This window comes from Adelges cooleyi, unplaced genomic scaffold (assembly GCF_023614345.1).
Source record: "Adelges cooleyi isolate 19-005CV unplaced genomic scaffold, UGA_ACOO_1.1 ACOO_flye_CR_arks_rails_tigmint_CR_PRNA_307, whole genome shotgun sequence".
In the NCBI taxonomy this organism is placed as follows: domain Eukaryota; kingdom Metazoa; phylum Arthropoda; class Insecta; order Hemiptera; family Adelgidae; genus Adelges; species Adelges cooleyi.
The window spans coordinates 2,267,993-2,286,562 of NW_026095978.1; the positions used below are offsets into that span (position 1 = coordinate 2,267,993).

The 18,570-nt window shown below is 30.0% G+C and overlaps 3 protein-coding genes across 3 annotated transcripts; 1 reads left to right on the forward strand and 2 right to left on the reverse strand.

Annotated features, from left to right (window-relative positions):
- Positions 1-52: 52 nt before the first annotated feature.
- On the reverse strand, positions 53-1,098 carry LOC126839654 (uncharacterized). Its single transcript, XM_050575064.1, has 2 exons — positions 558-1,098; positions 53-482 (listed from the first exon to the last, which is right to left on the reverse strand). The coding sequence occupies exons 1-2, from the start codon at positions 1,087-1,089 to the stop codon at positions 172-174; spliced, it is 843 nt and encodes a 280-aa protein (XP_050431021.1). The 5' UTR covers positions 1,090-1,098; the 3' UTR covers positions 53-171.
- Positions 1,099-3,473: 2,375 nt separating this feature from the next.
- LOC126839657 (uncharacterized) lies at positions 3,474-5,020 on the reverse strand. Its single transcript, XM_050575067.1, has 2 exons — positions 5,002-5,020; positions 3,474-4,469 (listed from the first exon to the last, which is right to left on the reverse strand). Exon 2 carries the CDS (start codon positions 4,410-4,412, stop codon positions 3,636-3,638), a length of 777 nt encoding a protein of 258 aa, XP_050431024.1. The 5' UTR covers positions 4,413-4,469; positions 5,002-5,020; the 3' UTR covers positions 3,474-3,635.
- Positions 5,021-5,415: 395 nt separating this feature from the next.
- LOC126839659 (uncharacterized) lies at positions 5,416-10,896 on the forward strand. Its single transcript, XM_050575069.1, has 11 exons — positions 5,416-5,647; positions 5,835-5,897; positions 6,112-6,144; positions 6,224-6,250; positions 6,822-6,846; positions 7,036-7,091; positions 7,719-7,787; positions 9,854-9,886; positions 9,968-9,994; positions 10,428-10,452; positions 10,779-10,896. The coding sequence occupies exons 1-11, from the start codon at positions 5,584-5,586 to the stop codon at positions 10,879-10,881; spliced, it is 525 nt and encodes a 174-aa protein (XP_050431026.1). The 5' UTR covers positions 5,416-5,583; the 3' UTR covers positions 10,882-10,896.
- Positions 10,897-18,570: the final 7,674 nt, after the last annotated feature.

An 18,570-nucleotide genomic window follows, 5' to 3' on the forward strand; every position in this document is an offset into this window, starting at 1 on the left:
TTTTTTTTCATAATAAAAACATTTAACATTAACAAGACAAAAATGAACCAATTTTATTAAAATGTACGTATACTGAATTTTATTTATACGAAGAAAAAAAAAATTTGTAATTACTAAAATACAAAAACCGTGTTCACCACACGGTTTCTATAGCATTGATTGAGCTGTTGGTTACCAAGGAGTTAGTCGAAGCTTGGTCAAGTGATCGTCGATGAAATCTGTGTAAGAATCTAATTTGGTTACACAAAACAAATAGATATAATCTGTATGACCTTCAGCAGCATGAGCGTCTTTTATTGCTCGTACGTCAAATAATTGGCATTTTGGACTACACGTAGACACCAGAAAGTTTCCTAAAGATTCAGCACCTTTCATGAGCAGTGTGTTGAATTTTAACCCTCCAGGTACAATTCCAGAAAATATTTCTTCGGTTTGTCCCGTATAAAAGTCTTCGAGCAGCGACAGTGCTTGGTAAAATGGATCTTGATTAACATTGTCAAGGATTACAAAATGGATGTACTCTAAATTTCGCATCAATTTTACTATAACACGCCTACCTTTTTCTATGCTTCTTCTAACTTCCGACCTGCAATCTTCAATGACATTTTCGTTTTGCTGCAACTCGTTACATGCATCAATTGATTCAAGGGCCAGCCGGAGAAACCATTGTAATTCTACGCCGTAAGAGCATCCCAACATCGGAGAGATCATTCGCAGCCTACTCATTGTCCCAACTGTATAATCTTGAGACCATATTATATCTTTAGGCATCCAATTATCTTCACCGCCGAACTCATCGAACCACATGTCTTCCCAAGGTTGTTTTCGTTGAATACGTTTGAACATTCTGATTTGAGCTTTTGTCCCTTCGGGGTATGCATTTATTTCCTTTTGTAAGCACACGAAAACAAACGGAATAAAAAAGATTATAAAAACATTTTTTTCCATATCGTGTCTGATAGATTTGAAAAATAGCAATGGGATGAATAATATCCAAACGTAGTGTATATGTAAAATCAGAATGTCTGTATATTTGTGCCACGTAGTAGGTAGTCGTACTATTTCGTACAAGCGAACTGACGTACCCATTATGCTTAGAGCATATACAAATGTATTGTCTGTGTTAATAACATAAATTATTCAAATTTTGTTGATTTTTTTTTTATTTGGTATACTTAAATTGTGATTATATTAGAGAACATTTAGTAAAGTTTAAGTTTGTGAATCCGTAGTATTCCAAATTCACAATTATAGTCTGCAAGTCACTTTGGGGGTTTTTCATTATTAAAAAAAAATTTGTCTACAGATGTTTTTTCAAACAAACTACGAGTTATGTAATAAATTAAATCAAATGTAACTTTGATTTTCTTTGTTTTGTTTGATATATGTAAATAATTCATAATTATAATGGTCCATAAACACAAAATTAATAATGTTGTTTATTCGGTTTCAGACATTTATTAAAAAAAAAAATATTAACATCCGATATTTTTTACATTTTATAATAAATCTTAATGACAAGAATCTACAATATATTGTACAGCAAATATTAATTTTAATAGTAATAATGGTACTAACAAAACGTTTAATCATCTTCTTGAAACGATATTTTACGTGTAGTCTACGTATATTCAGGTGTTAATTAGTAAAATATTGTGATTAAACAAATGAGAAATAAAACAAATCATATTTTTAATTTAGTGTTAAACTTTTTTATACTGTTACAAATAAAGCACAAAAAAACCAGTACAGTGGGGACGGGGAGGTCACAGGTTTACAGGAATTTTTAAATCTGAAAGTGATAAAATCACTTTCGAAAAAACGCTTCGATGTAAATCGGTATTAAATTGAGGTGCTGTATTTACAAATAAGCATCAAAGCGTTATTTTGAAAGTGATTTTATCTGAGAGGACTAGAGGGTACAGTACAGTATAGGTATAATGGAATCAAAGCAACGAGGGGACGGAGAGGTCACAGGTCTACAGGAATTATTATAAATAAAAGTAATAAAATTTAATAAAATCACTTTTAAATAAACGCTTTGATGCTTATTTGTAAATACAGCACCTCAATTTAATACTTTTTAACTTTGCTGGTTTATACTGTGCTTGGTTTGGACTGTACTGGCTTGAAAATACTAACTACCGATTTGCATCGCGGCGTTTTTTCGAAAGTGATTTTACCACTTTCAGATTTAAAAATTCCTGTTAACCTGTGACCTCCCCGTCCCCACTATGCCCCGACCCCACTGTACTGGTTTTTTTTTTTAAAACATAGTGGACGAAATAACACATATGCAATGTCTTGTTAAATTTAGTTGGAATATTTAACGGTTCATATTTCAATCGTTTGTACTCCATAGTTTAAATTATAATCGTTTATTCTCAATAATATTAGTGTTTATGTATTATATACTTCATTAGAGCAATCTCAAACTAACTATTTATACTTATTAGTTATTAGTTAAATACTACTAACGTTTATAGCCACTAGCTGTCGGCTGTTGCCTGTTATTTAACAATAACATTTTATGGAGATTTTAAAAATTGTATTTTTTAAACCTAAACTTATATTGGCGGTGTTGTCCATTTAAACAATAAAAAAGCGACCTCAGTGAATAAACTAAAATATTAATTTTGTCTTTCGTTTTGTTTAATGTTTAGCTGTACATTATAATTTTCATACAAATTAATTGCTTGCAACATACTACTTTCAATAATGTTTATTTAAAATATATTTGTTTTACAGTCATTGTTGTACATTATAAACGCACGTAAGTAATATTGCAAATATTGCAGTTTAAATATTTATTTCTAGTTTAGATTTTCAAATAATTCTTAGTTCTAATGTTTTGTTTAAAAAAAATTATTTAATGGTTTTCAGAAATGTAAAGAAATTCGAAGCCATTGAGAGGAAATATTTTCAGCTTTGACTTAGGTAATTTCCGGCATCAAGTACTTCATAGTTGACTACTAACACAACTAAGTTGTATTTTCAATGTTTATAAAAAAAATAAATTAAAAACTATATTAGTTTGTCATTGTGTATTAGTATTATTATACAATTAAATGAGATATTCAGTTCAATTAGTCGATTCAAAGGTTAATAATATTAACATAACAAACTAGTTTTACCTACATTATACATTTGGCCAAAAGACATTCCTCTTTAGGGCAAATTTTTATTTATCTATACTCAAAGACGTTATAACACTTTTAGCACATACAGGTAGTGCCCATATTTCGGTTTTACTTAACTTGCAATAATTTGCATTAAAATATGCATGTACCGAGCATTGAGAATCGGCTATTTAGGGAAATGGAAAGCTCTATTTATTAAGAGAAAAATATTAGATAATATTTGTTCTGGTAGATATTAAAAATTATGTTTCATAGTAATTCATAATACATTAATATAACAAAATTAAATTGTAATTATAAACAGAATAATATATTGTCAAGCCGTCATATCATATTAATAAGGACTATTTATAGATATAAAATATCTATAAATAAATAAATAGGATACCATTTATTTATAAAATAATTACTTGTTACATATCTAAGAATATTGTACACCAATTTATAATAACGTAATAATGTTTCTGTAAGAGCAAATGACCTGTTTGTTAGGCACTAGTGACTAGTTGGCCAAAGTTTTAGCAAGTGGCCGTTGATGTAATCGGTATATGAATATAATTTTTCAACATAAAACATATAGATACCTTTCGGGTAACTTTTAGCAGAATATTCATCCCTTATTGCCTTTATTTCGAATAACTGATAGTTTGGAGAACACGTTGAGAGCAAAAAGTTTCTTAAGGATTCGGCAACTCCATTAAACAACTTGTTGATAACTGAGCCTCCTGGTGAACGTCCAGAAAACTGTATGGGGATTTGTCCCGTGAGAAAATCATCAAGTGGTGACAGTGTATGGTAAAATCGATTTTCTTCGACACCGTTGTCGATTACAACATCAATGTACTCAATTGTATACATAAGTTTTAATATAACAAAACTACCTGCTTCGATCACTTTTTCAAGTTCGGCCATACAATCGCCTGCGTAGTCGTTATTGTTACGTTGCATTTTGTCACATTCATCTATTGCTTCAAGCGTCAATAAAAGAAACCAATTTAACTTAATGCCATAAGCGCATCCCATCATCGGGCAGACCATTCGCAACCTATCCAATGCCCCAAGTGTTGAATCCTTACACCATATTCTGCTTACAGGCATCCAATTACCTTTGCCGGCATTGAACTCATTGAACCACATCCGTTGCCAATGTTGTTTTTGTTGAACATGACTGAGCATGATGCTTTCGGCTTCTGTCATGTTTGCGCTTGCATTCGTCTCGTTGTGCATGCATACCAAAACCAACAGAAATAAAATGAATACGTTTTTTTTCATCTTAAACCTTTTTGACTTGGAAAATTACACTTGATCGATCAGTGCGACAAACGTAGTCTATAAGAACAATAAAAAAATTACAATACATTTTCGATTTCTGTGCCAGCGTGTATGCAACTAGTATTATTTGCTTAGAGCGTATGAAAATTTGTTATGTCTATATTAATGATATACATTATTAAAACGTCAAATTTGATATTTCAAAATCTGCATAAAAAAATAATAAGTATGTAATTTAAACATGAAATTTAATATGGCTTTCTCTAACTATGTGTTTTATGAATACACGAGTATTTTAATTAACGCACGTAATTAGCCACGATTAATCTCAAATAAATACGATGGTCATTGAGACGATGGTTAAAGTTAAATGAAAAAGTTTATTATTTGTCAATATTTAATTGCACTCTAAGCTATTAGTTAAAATAAAAATTCAACTTTTTATTTATTTACTATAATATTTATTTATATCAAGAGATTAAAGGAAGTTGTTAGTTTTATTCGTTTTTCTTTGTATAAACTATTTATAACAACAATTACTTAAATGAATTGGTTCACTTCAAGAATGTAAGATATATTTAATTATTACATTTTATTTATTTTCATATATCAAAGAGTTACAGCTCCTTGTTAAATGTTATAATTTCATCAGTGAGCCCACTTACTTAACTTAACCCAATGGATATAATAGAATATTTGTATGTCAAGCAATAAGTAATGAATAGTCAAAAATTGAATTACACGTATTATTAAAACCTACAGCTGTAAGAGAACACGTGTAGTTATAGATAAATGTCTAAGTACACAAATGTATGTGAACTACACTTATTATATTAAATTTGACAAAAAACCTTACCCCCTGTCCACCCTTTCAATATAAGAACAAATAATTGTCGTTATTTTACAAACATCATAAACGTCTTGTAGCATTTTTTTTTTTTACAATTTACTATATATATTAATTAATCACATCTTATTTTATATTTAGCATACGTACGTACATTTTATAACTTGTCTGAGTATAAATTATTAAAAAAAAATTTGATTCCTATTTTACCACACATAATAAAATCGAACAGAAAAATAAGGCAAGAAAAAATATATTCAGGTCGGCGAATTTAAACGTACTTTTTAAACTTGTAGTTTACGTCTAAAATAAAAAGTATTCAATATGAAAGCCGTAACCGTTTACTTTATAATATGTTTCCTATTTTTATCGTTGTATGTACAAAAAGGTCAGTATAAAATTATATTCACTTATGTTTAACTTAATAAGTCTTTTCATCTGCGAATTTTTAATAATAAACAACTGATTCTAATGTATTTTGATATACTCTTCAACGTGACGTGAAATAAAAAATATATACACTCATTGTAGTCTTTACCTCTATCATTCAATGCAAGTTAACCATTTGTTTTTAGGTGCAAATGAAAAATGCGATAACTTAAATAAAGGTGATATAGTTGGTGTTTTTATGACTAATAGTAAGTATAATCAATTTATTTGAAAAATAAAATAAAAACACTCATAAGTGGGATAACAACTGTATATTAAAGTCAATTGTTATGCTGTAACAAAATGCTGAAAACTAATTTCTGTACTAATTACAATAGAACAATTTTTATTTTTTACTGAAATTCTTACATACATAGTCTATAAATATGCAAAAATAAGTATAGTAATTTTTTTTCATTTAAGCGTTCAAAATGGCTTATGATGAGGTATTAGAAGGTAAAGAACACATTTGATGTACCGATATTCGCTTCTTAAATATATATCTAATAATGTAATACATTTTCTTTTCTTATAGAAGGAAAATCTCCGTTCGGAGATCAAGGTAATTTTTATAAATTTATGTATTTAAATACATGAAAAAATGAGTGTTAATGTCCAATACAGAAATTATTTTTTAAAAAATATTAGTAAAAATCTGTTAAATGTTGTAAAACTTGTTAAAAAACAACCAATTGCTTTATCTAAAGCTAATTTCAACAATTTTTTGTTCTAAAGAGCATAAAAAAGATTAAGCACTGAACCTAGTTAAAAAAAAAGACCTGTAAACCATTTTTAATATAATTGTAAATACTTTGTTAAGTTCGCTAAATGTATTATTCAAATTACTATATGTTTACTAAAAACAGGTAAACAATTTTGAAATTTTTCAATTGTTAGCTTGCCACTTATATTTATGTAATTTGTTATTTTGTTAATTAACTTGTTGTACCTAATCGTAGGACTTTCAAAGTATAACATAATAAAAGTGACCTTAGTAAATCATATGTTTAATTTAAAGTTGGTTTTATTCTATGATTAGTTGTACTCTATTATTGTAAAAAAAAAATTCTAAAACATACATTTAAAGCCAAATCTCGATGTAGCCTTCTTTAAAATTGTTTTTTTTTTTATAGAAATTTGTGAATATTTTGGTTATAAGTAAGTACAATAATATATTTATTACATGACCTAAGGATTGGTTAAAGATTAAATTATTGATTGATGTCTGTTTTCATTTTAAATCATAACATGAAGGACAAGTCCATTTTTTAATTACGATTTACAATTAATCATAAAGTAGCTTTTTTGATTATGCTTTTAAAATAAATCATTAAATGGTTTTTTCAGAGACGTTGACTTTGAGACGTACAAAACCAATGTGGTGAAATATCTCGGAAATCTGAGTAAGTTTGTAAAATGTTTTTTTTTATGAATTGTTGCTTTCTATGTTGTAGTTTTGTTTTGCACTTTAATAAATTGACATAGATCTATTGAAAGCGATAAAATCTAAATGTTAGAGGCTTCTAGATCTGCATGTTTTTAGTCGAAAATATCCCATTCTATTTTAAATAAACTCTGATACGCGTAATCCGATAATAGGGTTGAGAGCAGATACACAGGTTACTTATACATGAACTATATTATTAGTGATAAAAGGCAAACTTTAACACTATGTTTAGTTGACTTCGTTAAATTAAGCCTATGTTCATTGTATTGCAGACGTTTTGTGTAAAATTTCATGAATAGGTTTTTTGGCATGATAAAATTGTATTTCAAATTGTTCGGAAAGTAAACAGCCGAGTAGTACTTGTTTGGGCAAATAAAGTTTGATGCAACTCAAATTTTTAAACATTTTTAAATGTAATTTAATAAATTATTCAAACATTTTCAATAATTAATATTACTCAAACCATTGGACATTTAATACATTTTTTAAATATGAGATAAGAGTTTTGATAAGTAGGAAAATTCATACAAAATTGTATTCTTTATACATACCTTTCAATATAACTTAATACATTTCTTTTAAGGTCCAGGTGTGATTATAAAAAGTGAATCTTTAGCAAAGGGTGACTTAATTGGTGCTGTATCACCAAATAGTAAGTATATTAAATTTATTTCAAATATTAAAAAAAAGCCATAAGTAGGATATAGGCTAAAATATTTGTCGAAGTTTAATTTTAAAATTTAAATAAAATTTTTTTTTTACAATTTAGTAAGAATAAGTCTTTAAAATTTTATGAAAATATCTAAACCAAAATTTGTTTATTCAAATCATTTTTTTAAATATTTTTACTTCATACATGGTTTTGTCCAACAAGTCTGTGGAGGTATTTAAATGTTATATATTTTTAGCTCCGATGAGGATATTGAAGATATATAGGTTTTAAAATTTCTGGATATTTTATTTTTAATCTATATACATTATAATAATCATTTAATAGACTGATTCATTCAAGTCGCAACTCTAAATAGTACAATTGTATTTAGTTCGATTCAGGGAGAGGGTAACAGCTATCGCACGTGTTTGGAATCTAAATTTTACCATCTTTCAGCGTTATTTCTATTTTTCATCCGTAGATTTAGGACAGAGGTCTTAAGTTTTGAATTTAGTATTATTCACTTAATCAAAAAGTGTAAATAGTACAGTAAAAATAAACATTAGTTATAATATAAAAGGTTAAATCTAGCACGGGTTAAATTTTAAATTAGTACAGACAAATAATGTTTCAGTAGTTCATCCGAAACGTTCCAATGAGTCAGTGCCGTTTTGTCATACAGTCGGGTTCTGGTCTACTACATTTTTCTGTATAATAATAATTATAATATTTTCGTCGGCAAAAGAAAAATAAAATAATAAAAACTTTGCACGCAATTATATTGTAGGACTAATACATTTTTTTATACGTTTTTATTATGCCGTGTTGGTCTACGATAAAAATGACACCGTGTTCGCGTTCCGCCCGATCGGTACGAATCTAAATTTCGCGATTAAATAGTTTGTCCTAAAGTTTTTTTTAGCTTCGGTGCGGAGCTGAGAAGGTATTGTTTTTACAATGATGTGTTTTTTTTTTTGTGTCTGAACCCACGATATCTCGTAAACTGCTAAACAGATTACTTCGTGTAGCGACTATATAGATCAGAAATCATACCTGAAGGTACTTTGTTGGGCCAAAATTAAAAAAAAGTCACCCCTTCCCCATCAAAATTGAAAAAAACACTAAAAAAATTTACAAATTTTTCAACTTAAAATTACGATGCTCTATAATTTTTTTAAAAATAGTCGAAAAAGTTCCAAATTTATATGAATTGTTCTTCAATATAGTACTATCGATAAACATTAACAAACCAAAAAAATATCATAAACCCTTTCCCCTAGAAGGGATAGAATTTTTTTCTTTATTTCACTTATTCAAGCAAAGTTTTAGATATTTAGATCTGAAAGTTAGACCAAAGGTAGATCTAAAATGGAAGTATAACATATACAGTTTTCTCAAAAATCTGTAGTCAAACTTTTTTTTTATTAAGGAAAAACTCCAAAAATAGGATAAATTTACACTTTGGCCGTAGTCAGTTTTTAGGTTACTATGTGTGAGTGAATCAACAGTCAACCGGTAATGAAAATATTTTCGTCAGATTGTTAATTACGATAAATGGGTAACTATGATAGTACATTTTTATAGACAGACGATCAACCCTTATCGTATCCACCTTGCACAAGACTAAATATTAAATTTTAAGTACATTATTGCTGGTCCTACGATATCTTCTAAACCGCTATAACTGGTTTGAACCTACTATCCACAGATTCGCATCGAAGCGTTTATTTAAAAGTGATTTTATCACTTTCAGTTATAACAAAATCTGTAGACCTGTGACCTCTCCGTCACCACTATGCCCCGACCCAACTGTACTGGCTTTTTTTTTAAAATTATTTTATCATCGTTAGGTATTTATTATTATTATTTCTATCTGTTATTATTGTGAGCTACTATCTTAATTATTATGTGTACTCTGTTGCCCTTACGAGCGTAAATTCTTTAAATAAATCTGTATTAAGTTTTAACCAAGCGTATTTAGTATTGATAAGTATAAAAAAACTAGTTGAAATGGTCTGAACGTTTTAAATATTTAGAGTTATAACTTGAGGGTTTTTTTATTTCAGCTCCTGGAATAACTTATAGAGTGGTAAAGCAAGGTATAGTGCACCTATGACATACCGATATTAGCTTTTTAGATAAATTTATCTATAATATAATATATATTTGTTTTCTTACAGATGGTGAATATCCGTTTGATAATGAAAGTAATTATACATTTTTTTCGTGGTACATTATACAATATGTCAGTACACATTGTTAATATAAAACCTCTTCATACATGTATCAAAGTGAAAAAAATAATTTGTACTTCTTTCTTTAAAGCTCATTAAGACGTATTTGAAAGATGACAAAAAAAAAAAAAAAATACTAAAATCTTTTTAAAGATTTTCCCTACATATTGTATTATAAAAAAATATACTTAGTTTAAGTCCCCTTTAAGTAACACGAAAGTACCAAATCATAGGACTTTTAAAGTAAACCCTAAGAAAAGCGACCTTAATAAATAAATTCTATAATTGTAACGTTGGTTTTATTATACGATTGGCTGTTCTGGCATGTTTTTAGTAAAAATAAACTTTTTTGCAACATATAAATCCAAAAATTCAATATTTTTTCTTTAAAAATGTTTTCTTACAGCGATGGTTGCATATTATAGTACCGCGTAAGTGATAACGTTGTAATTTATTTGTTAATTTGATTTTTTTTAATAATTGATAATTCTAAAGCTAAGTCGACTTGTTAAAATAAATAATATATTATTTGTCTGGCTTTTTTAATATTATATGTATAGTAAGGGATTTCATAATATATTTTGTATTGCGTTTATGTACGATTTTTAATCAATAAATTAGATTATTGACTGTGTTTTTTCATCTCCACCCAAACATGATGTAGAATTTTCGTTTATAATTTTACATTTACAATTTAAAGACAAGTAGCGTATTTTTCGATATTTTTTTTTATAATAACTTATTTGGTGGTTTACAGGCATCCCGGCTATATGACCATGCTGAAAAAATATCTTAGAGAACCAGCACCGCTTTGGGTAACTGATATGGCTGACGAACTGCACCTATTATATAATAGTTAGTTTTTATAATAACTGAGTACAATTCAGTTGTATGTTACATTTTTTTTTTAAATAAAGTAAATTATTATATTGTTTAAATAGTGTGGCTATCTATAACATTTATAATCAATGGTAGTAGGTACGTGTGTTATTTGTTGAAATAATAATTAATATTTTATATACCAGGAAGTATTTCGCTATATAAATATGTTAAACTTTAACTCATTATACAATCTTATCTCAGTGTAAAACATTCAATCAAGACAGGACTTAGTCTACAATAACGAGAATAACGACCATAAAATATCACAGTTAGTATTCATATTATAACACGGCAGCTGTAGGTAGAGGCATGTCTAAATAGGTTACTGCATATATTTTGTTTCTTATCGATATACGTTGAATGTTATTGTGTTGTGTATTTACATTTAGTTGTCACTTTTTAAATTATTACCAACGATAATAATAATAAGTAAATATAATGGGACTCCATCAAGTGTGCAAAATATCCAGGAGTACAAAAAGCCTCTCTTGTCAGCTGTGTTTATAAAAATACTAATAACTCAAAAACAAATCAATATTTTCGAAAATAAATCAAAAAACGTTTTTATTATTTCAATTTCAAATCTATTTTTAAAAAAAAAAATAGTGGTTGGCATTAGAAAATCAAAAGTTGGTATCGACTTTTGTAGAAGGGAGTGTAGTATATTTATGTCAACTATATCAAATAAGATTTTACGACTTCAATAGTATATAATATGCACATGTAATATGACTCATTGATTTTAAAACTTGCACCAGAATAATACCATGTAATATGCAAATTATACCAATAAAACAAAACACATATAGTACGCTGAATCTCAGAATCAGAAAATGACGTTCATAGCTCCCTCCACAAACACTGGGTAAAAGCGTTCAGTCCTTGTGCTTATTACCCATTGTAACAGGACAATAGTTGTCATTTGTCTGTAGTCACTCGTCTTATTCAGTCGTCAGTCGAATGTAACTCTCTATGGCCAAGAGGCCATAGAGAAAGCGTACGGTCCGACGACCATTTCTTAAGTCCAGTCGTTTAGCCATGCTTAACTGCTACTTACCAATCATTTAATTAGCAAGGCACGAAAGTATGATTAACTATTCTTATGTAAATGTGTATAGCTCAACTCAGTGTATTAGTGTAAAAACTTATTATTAGAAACAAAGTGTTCATCTATTATTTTACTTGATCATTTGATTATTTTACTATAACTTAGTTTTCTTAAATAGTCCGGTTATAGTTATCCTGGTTCTCTATATTTCTTGGGAAGCTAATACAGCCCAGGAATACAATTTTATTGATTACCAATTGGTTGGGTGTTTTCGATAAGAATTGGATATTTTATGTAATTAAATAGTTACTATAAAGTGTTTGGTAAAGGAGAGTAGTCGTCTTTAAGTGGGGTAGTATACCTTTCTTTATTAAGACTGGTAGCCTTGGAATTAGAAAACCAAATGGACTTAACTTCCAAACGAGTTTTGTGTAGTCCCTCAACTAGTAGTCAAGCAGCCTGAAAGGGGATAATCAAAGCTAAAGAGTATAAAATACAAACGATAGTTTGATCTATGTAAAAATCATCATACGCTGAGTCGGCCGTAGATGTATTATACGTAAATATACGTGTCAGAAAAACATATCGACACCTAAAAAAGACGACTGATATACAGTAGACGCAAGTGTATTTCGTTAAAAGATCTAAGTAATAAATTAACTAAATCTACAAAGCTGCTACCCCGAGATCGTCCAAACCTGTGCGTACAAAAAAACATATAACACATATTAAAGAGTAAAAATAGAATTAAAAGAAACTAGGACACAATAGGAATTGAATCAGCACACAATCCAATATCATATCTACAAATCTAAAATATTAAACTTCTTCGTATTGGTAGTCAATACCTACTTATTGTCGTTATTTGCAGTTAAAATACATCTGCATTGATATTGTAATGGAATCAAAATATTACTGGCGATGACTCAAGTACAATAATATGTAGCAGTGGCGCCGAGTCAAGGTAAAAAAGGTGGTTCAGTTCTAACCGAGAACCACCCACCCACCCAATTCATAATTAATACAATAATAATAAATTATTATTGTACATATGATAAAAAATGTAAACATTATTTTTCAAATTGTCAGTAACTGACATCAAATTGTAGTGATGATAACTATTGATTTTAAATAGTAACACATAGTAATTTTTACGCTAGTGTATAAATTGTTATTGAATCTTATTATTATATAATATCTTATTATATTTTATTATTATTTATGATGTACGAATATATAAGTGTAATTTCCGGAACGGTATTAGTAGGGACAGGTATTTATGTATACCGGCGGTGGTGGATGGTAAGTACCTAAAAATAAACAGCATGTAACACTTAAGGCTCTATACAATTTCGATCACTAAAAATATTAGTTAGATCAGGTTAGGCTAGGTAAACTTTTAGTCTTAAAGCGTAGTAACTAAAAGGAAAAATATATATATCCATTATACATGTGTAATACAATAATACATTGTATAGCAGATAACATTTAAAATTTTCCACAATTAATATAAATCTATATATTAAAAATGCATAAAAATGAATGCCTGCCTGTTTGTTCATTAATGTAACTGGAAATATTTTGTATTTAAAGGAGTCAAACAAACAAGCTGTTTACCACACTAAACGGAGCTGTCCGAAGTTAAAGAAAACCATCAAACACAAATTGAAAAAATGAGAGATGAGATTAATGCAGAACGCAAATGTAAGGATGCCTTGAAAGAAAAACTTCAAGTAACGATAGCCGAACACCAAGAACAAATTCGAACAGTATAATTTAGAAAAAAAGCAAACTTACTCGTCGACCATATGAGCAACCAGAGTTTAGCAGCCAAAACCTAACCTAACCTTACCTAGCCGATAAGGCAACAGCCAGCCGGTCGTGACCTTAACTGGTTGAGGCCGGCAAAGGGAACCAACCTGTCCTTCGCTCATACGCCCTACAGATAGGCAGGGCAGCCACGAGATAAGCCGTACCCCCGGGATTAGACGAATAAGTGGCGGCGACAATGGGGTTATGTCGGGAGGACGGTCAGCTCCCGGCATCTTGGAAGACCAGACAGAATTGGAACACGGACAGCTGGAGAAAACAGGCAGAAGGGTAAAACTGCACTCGAGCACTTACATTATGAAACACAACGATATGAAGAACAAAACTCCTGGAGCCCTCCTAACGGGAGGGGTCGGACTCCAAGGAACGGCAGTTGGGTGTGGCTCGCCCCAAAGGTCGGTATATCAAGCCAGCAGCACGACTGCTGGTAGCCCTGAACCGAGAGTGGTTGACCAGGTACGAAAAGTGGGAGAAACAGAAACATGCAACAGAACTGAAATATGGACCACTGCAAAACTGGATTTTATTATAGCGATTACGACAACTTTGAACCTACGATACGTTATTTTAGTCTTGTCGGAAGACAGTTTGCCGACCAGTATTACCAGCGGTTTAAGTTACTACACTAGCTACTCCAGTGTAGAAAACCACGAAGACGTCAAAGTAGACGCCCAAATGAATCAACCTTTGGCCAAGACGTTGACTACACAGCTCAGCTGGAAGGCCGTTGGCAAATAGAGACCAGCTGGAAGTTATTTAACGGTCGTTGCCGAGGCGGAATGTACTAGCACGTCTATTCCAAGAGGAAAGTTAGATTCGAGAGAATGCGGTGAACGTCCGGCGTTCCTATTTTTGTGATCAGCTGATTGTGTGCCTATTCTAAAACACGGGCAACGCCGGGTCGGGCAGCTATATGCCGAAACGAATACGTTATTTGTTATTGATAACTATTGATACTATTAATAATCATAAAAAAAAATGTTTTGGGGTGGACCACCCTTATCACTTAGGGGTATGGAAAATAGTATACTGTTAAATCTGTTACGAAAAAAGAAGTATACCAAAATTACTCAGAACGCACGCCTTACTTGCTGTTTTATTTGAGAAAAGTTTTGTAAAATATTTAAGAAAAAGCTAACAGATTCGACCCAAAATGTGTTGTTTTATTTTATTTTTTTTTATTTATGTTTATGCATACATTTTTTTCATCAAATATCTTTATGGATGTTTTTTGCAACTAAAGTAATATATTATAAGCTGTAAACAAAAAAAGGCAGCCATTTTCTGCGTGGCTCAAAATGAATAAGTTATATGATATATATATTTGTATACTAATGGCTTATATTATGGTTTATTTTCATCATATATTTATATTATTCCAATTTTCGATTGTAAATAAAAATTTTATTTTCAATTTGTACTATTATTATATTGTACATAACTTATATTTTTATACCTCACACATGTGATCATACTTATGTAATTTACTAATTATGTACTTATACTTGAGCCTTCCAGGTGTTAATTCAATAAAATAAAATAAATCATAAAATATTATTAAACATAATATCCTATGTGACTAAAAACTCTAAATAACTAATACCTATGTATTATTTATAAATACCTAAAATAATATTTGTAATTTTTATATTTGTTTTAGCGACTGATAACCGACGCAGTCGTAGGAGCATTGAAGTACGAAGCGTACATACATATTTTTAACAGATGTTTTGGGTAATTCTACAGCCAGGATCCTACTCATACAGACATTTCACATTTTCCTACACACACACACGACGTTATCATTATTTTAACAGTAGTATTGGTTTACCAATACCAAATAATTAAAAAGCCGCCCACGTTTTGGAAAGTGTTCCATTTCTATGTTTTAATTAATCCTTAATTGTCACTTTATTTTAACAAAAGGCTCTGACAAAGAATATTAATAAGTGATTAATTTTAATCCAAGTGTTCTTGTACTATGAACGAATTTTCATTTTTAGCGTGTAGCCGATCAATGGTGGCGGTTCCATGATTCGAAATACAACCAGCTAATAACAATTGTTGTGCTTCACACTATAAATCGTATACATGTAAATAGGCCACAAAACAATTATTACACATATCTTTACAAAAACATTTTTTTTTCAATTTATATACTGGAACACTTATTGAGGAAAATGTTTAGGTGAGTATTAACAGCTCTGTAAAAGCAGTCAAGAGAAAGGTGTCCGATTCTAGTGTGGCCACGGGAGTCGTTAAACGAGACCCCGGTCGTCCAAAATAAATACACAAAGAAGATGAGACCTATGTCAAAGGAAAAGGCTTAAAGTTAAATTGTAGTACAAAGACCAACAAAAAAATCTCCAGTTCCTCTTGCTTGATCTCTTACCGCCTACAGAAACTGATGAGAGCTAGATGTTCATTCTCGTTTAAAATTTTAATATTAATGTTATTAAATTTGTGTCAAGTAAATCCTTTATCGTTTGTTCACATCCTCGTTCTTTTCTGAACACATGAAGAAGCGAATAGATAGCGTTTCATGCTTTTCCATAATTTTAACCAATAATACTGCATTATTACTATTCAGCCAATACATGGACATCATCAATAGAAAGTAAATTGTTGTAAGGAAAACAACGATTCCACAAAATAGACACAGTTTACAATTGTAGAATTAAGCGAAGGTAGTGTTAGTAAATTATAACAATTCAAACATTTGTGTTGCTATTTAATAAGTGTTTGTAGTTTTTACCCGAGGAAGAAATTTCACTGTTAGCACTCAAGGAAAATACATATATAGAGTCGGTTTACCGGTTAGCGTGTGAAGAGCAATTGGTGTGGCTACCGTTGCCGAAATTTGACCACATAGCGCTATGCAATTGGTTGGTGTCACTAGAAAAACGGCAGGTCAGGGATAAGATAGTGGCGAAAGCGGTGAGCCGGTTCAGGTAGATCTAGAGGGCGACGGCTTTGGCGTACGACGATGTGTTGGACACAAAGAAACTAAGAAGTCTGTGGAAGTGGTTTGAAGAACGCATCGAGTCCGAGCTGAAAGTCTACAGCGGTCACCGCGCTGAAGTCGACGACATACGCCGCGTCATAGCTGCGAACACACTTGCAAGCCCTTTAACATTTTTGAAACTCGCAAACTAAAAACACAAATAAAATAAATATAAGATACACGATATTTTAACAATTACATTTATTCCACATAATAATATATTTCTATTTCTCACACAGAAGTTATTATATATAGAATATAAATCTAGATATTATAGAGTTTCACAACTACCGTTTGATAGGTGTGGTAGACAGGTACTATTATGATATTCTAACGAAAGCAAAATAGCATGATTTGGTTGTTGAATTTACCGGTTGCCAAAAATAATTAACGTGAACAACAACAAATTTCATTTAGGTTATGACAGGAGAGCATAAACGCAACAAAACTGTAAAAAGCAACTATGATTGTCTCTAAGTTTTTTAATTAATAAAAAAATAAAAACACTCAAGTTACAGTATTGTTTGTATTTTGTTTGCACATAAAATAAAAAAGTTTGAAATTTGTGATAATACCATACATAACTGTATTTTATTAAAAAACTTTATTCATATAGTCTATAGAACCGATATTATTTAACTTCACTAGGCGCCTAAATATGTGTAATATGCATAGGTGGGTATATAATTATCTATGATGTGTTCTAAAAATAAGGTATCATATATACAAAACAATTATTAACCCTTAGAAAACACCTACCTACACTTGATAAATTGCATATTGGAACTGTATATACCACCGAGACTTTGAAGACGTTTTCCTTTTTTTTAAAAAAAAATCTGTAAACAATAAAAACAACTTTATGTAATATTAAATATTGCTATCCGCAAATAGAACGTTACAGAAACTGACTGTATCTTTCAAAATACAAATATTACTACCACTTAGCAACGTAAGAAATAGCAGCCAGCAAAAAAAAAATAGAACCTAAATGTTCATCTCTTCTGAAGAATAAGATTTTTTATATGGTTTTGTTTTTCCTAAGCTTATCAGTAGTGCACTAACTAAAGGATAGAACCCATGTAAAGTACTATCTAATTTGGCTATTAAAAAAAAAAAAAAATCTCGCGATAATTTAAAATTAAAAACGTGTATATTTTTTGGGCGTTTTTCTTTATTTTGAAGGGGAAGGGGTGAAGTTTTCAAATGTTTGACCTGCTATAAAATATACTCCCAGACTTCAATGGACAAATGAAAATACATTATTGTAAAAAACGTCATTATCTTGTCATCTCCGCATCGAAATAAAAAATAAAACAAATGCTACAATTGGTTAATGAGTACCTATTATGTTCACGGAGAAACATTTACAAATTTAATTTCGGGTTTTCTTACATTTTTCTGGGACTTTACATAACAGCGTATAAATAATATTTAATAAAAAATATGTTTTGAAATTAAATGTCGAGCTATATAACAACAGTATGTTGTCAACAAAATTTTCCCGAAGTTATGGGAAACAGTTCAATTGTAAAAAATTTAGTTTAAGATACGGATTTGGTGTGGGAAAACCTGGACGAAGTGAAATTGTAATGAAAAAGAACGCTACCCCGACCAATGAAATTTTTCTACCGCTATAGCGTTATTATAGTACCTAATATAAAACTTGGACTTATAATACTTACATTAACATCATTATGCTGTATGAAAAAAAACCAATAAAAAAAAATACGTTAAAAACTTAAAAATGCACACCGTCACCATTCGGCGTTCAATGCGAAAATA

What these genes read in the sequence shown, in the direction of transcription:
- LOC126839654 (XM_050575064.1), bottom strand. Translation starts at nt 1,089, where the DNA reads ATGGGTACGTCAGTTCGCTTGTACGAAATAGTACGACTACCTACTACG. An exon ending in TAGAAGAAGCATAGAAAAAG is followed by an intron (nt 483 to 557) that starts GTAGGCGTGTTA and finishes ATGTTAATCAAG; the next exon opens with ATCCATTTTACCAAGCACTG.
- LOC126839657 (XM_050575067.1), bottom strand. Translation starts at nt 4,412, where the DNA reads ATGAAAAAAAACGTATTCATTTTATTTCTGTTGGTTTTGGTATGCATG.
- LOC126839659 (XM_050575069.1), top strand. Translation starts at nt 5,584, where the DNA reads ATGAAAGCCGTAACCGTTTACTTTATAATATGTTTCCTATTTTTATCG. An exon ending in ATCGTTGTATGTACAAAAAG is followed by an intron (nt 5,648 to 5,834) that starts GTCAGTATAAAA and finishes ATTTGTTTTTAG; the next exon opens with GTGCAAATGAAAAATGCGAT. An exon ending in TGGTGCTGTATCACCAAATA is followed by an intron (nt 7,788 to 9,853) that starts GTAAGTATATTA and finishes TTTTTATTTCAG; the next exon opens with CTCCTGGAATAACTTATAGA.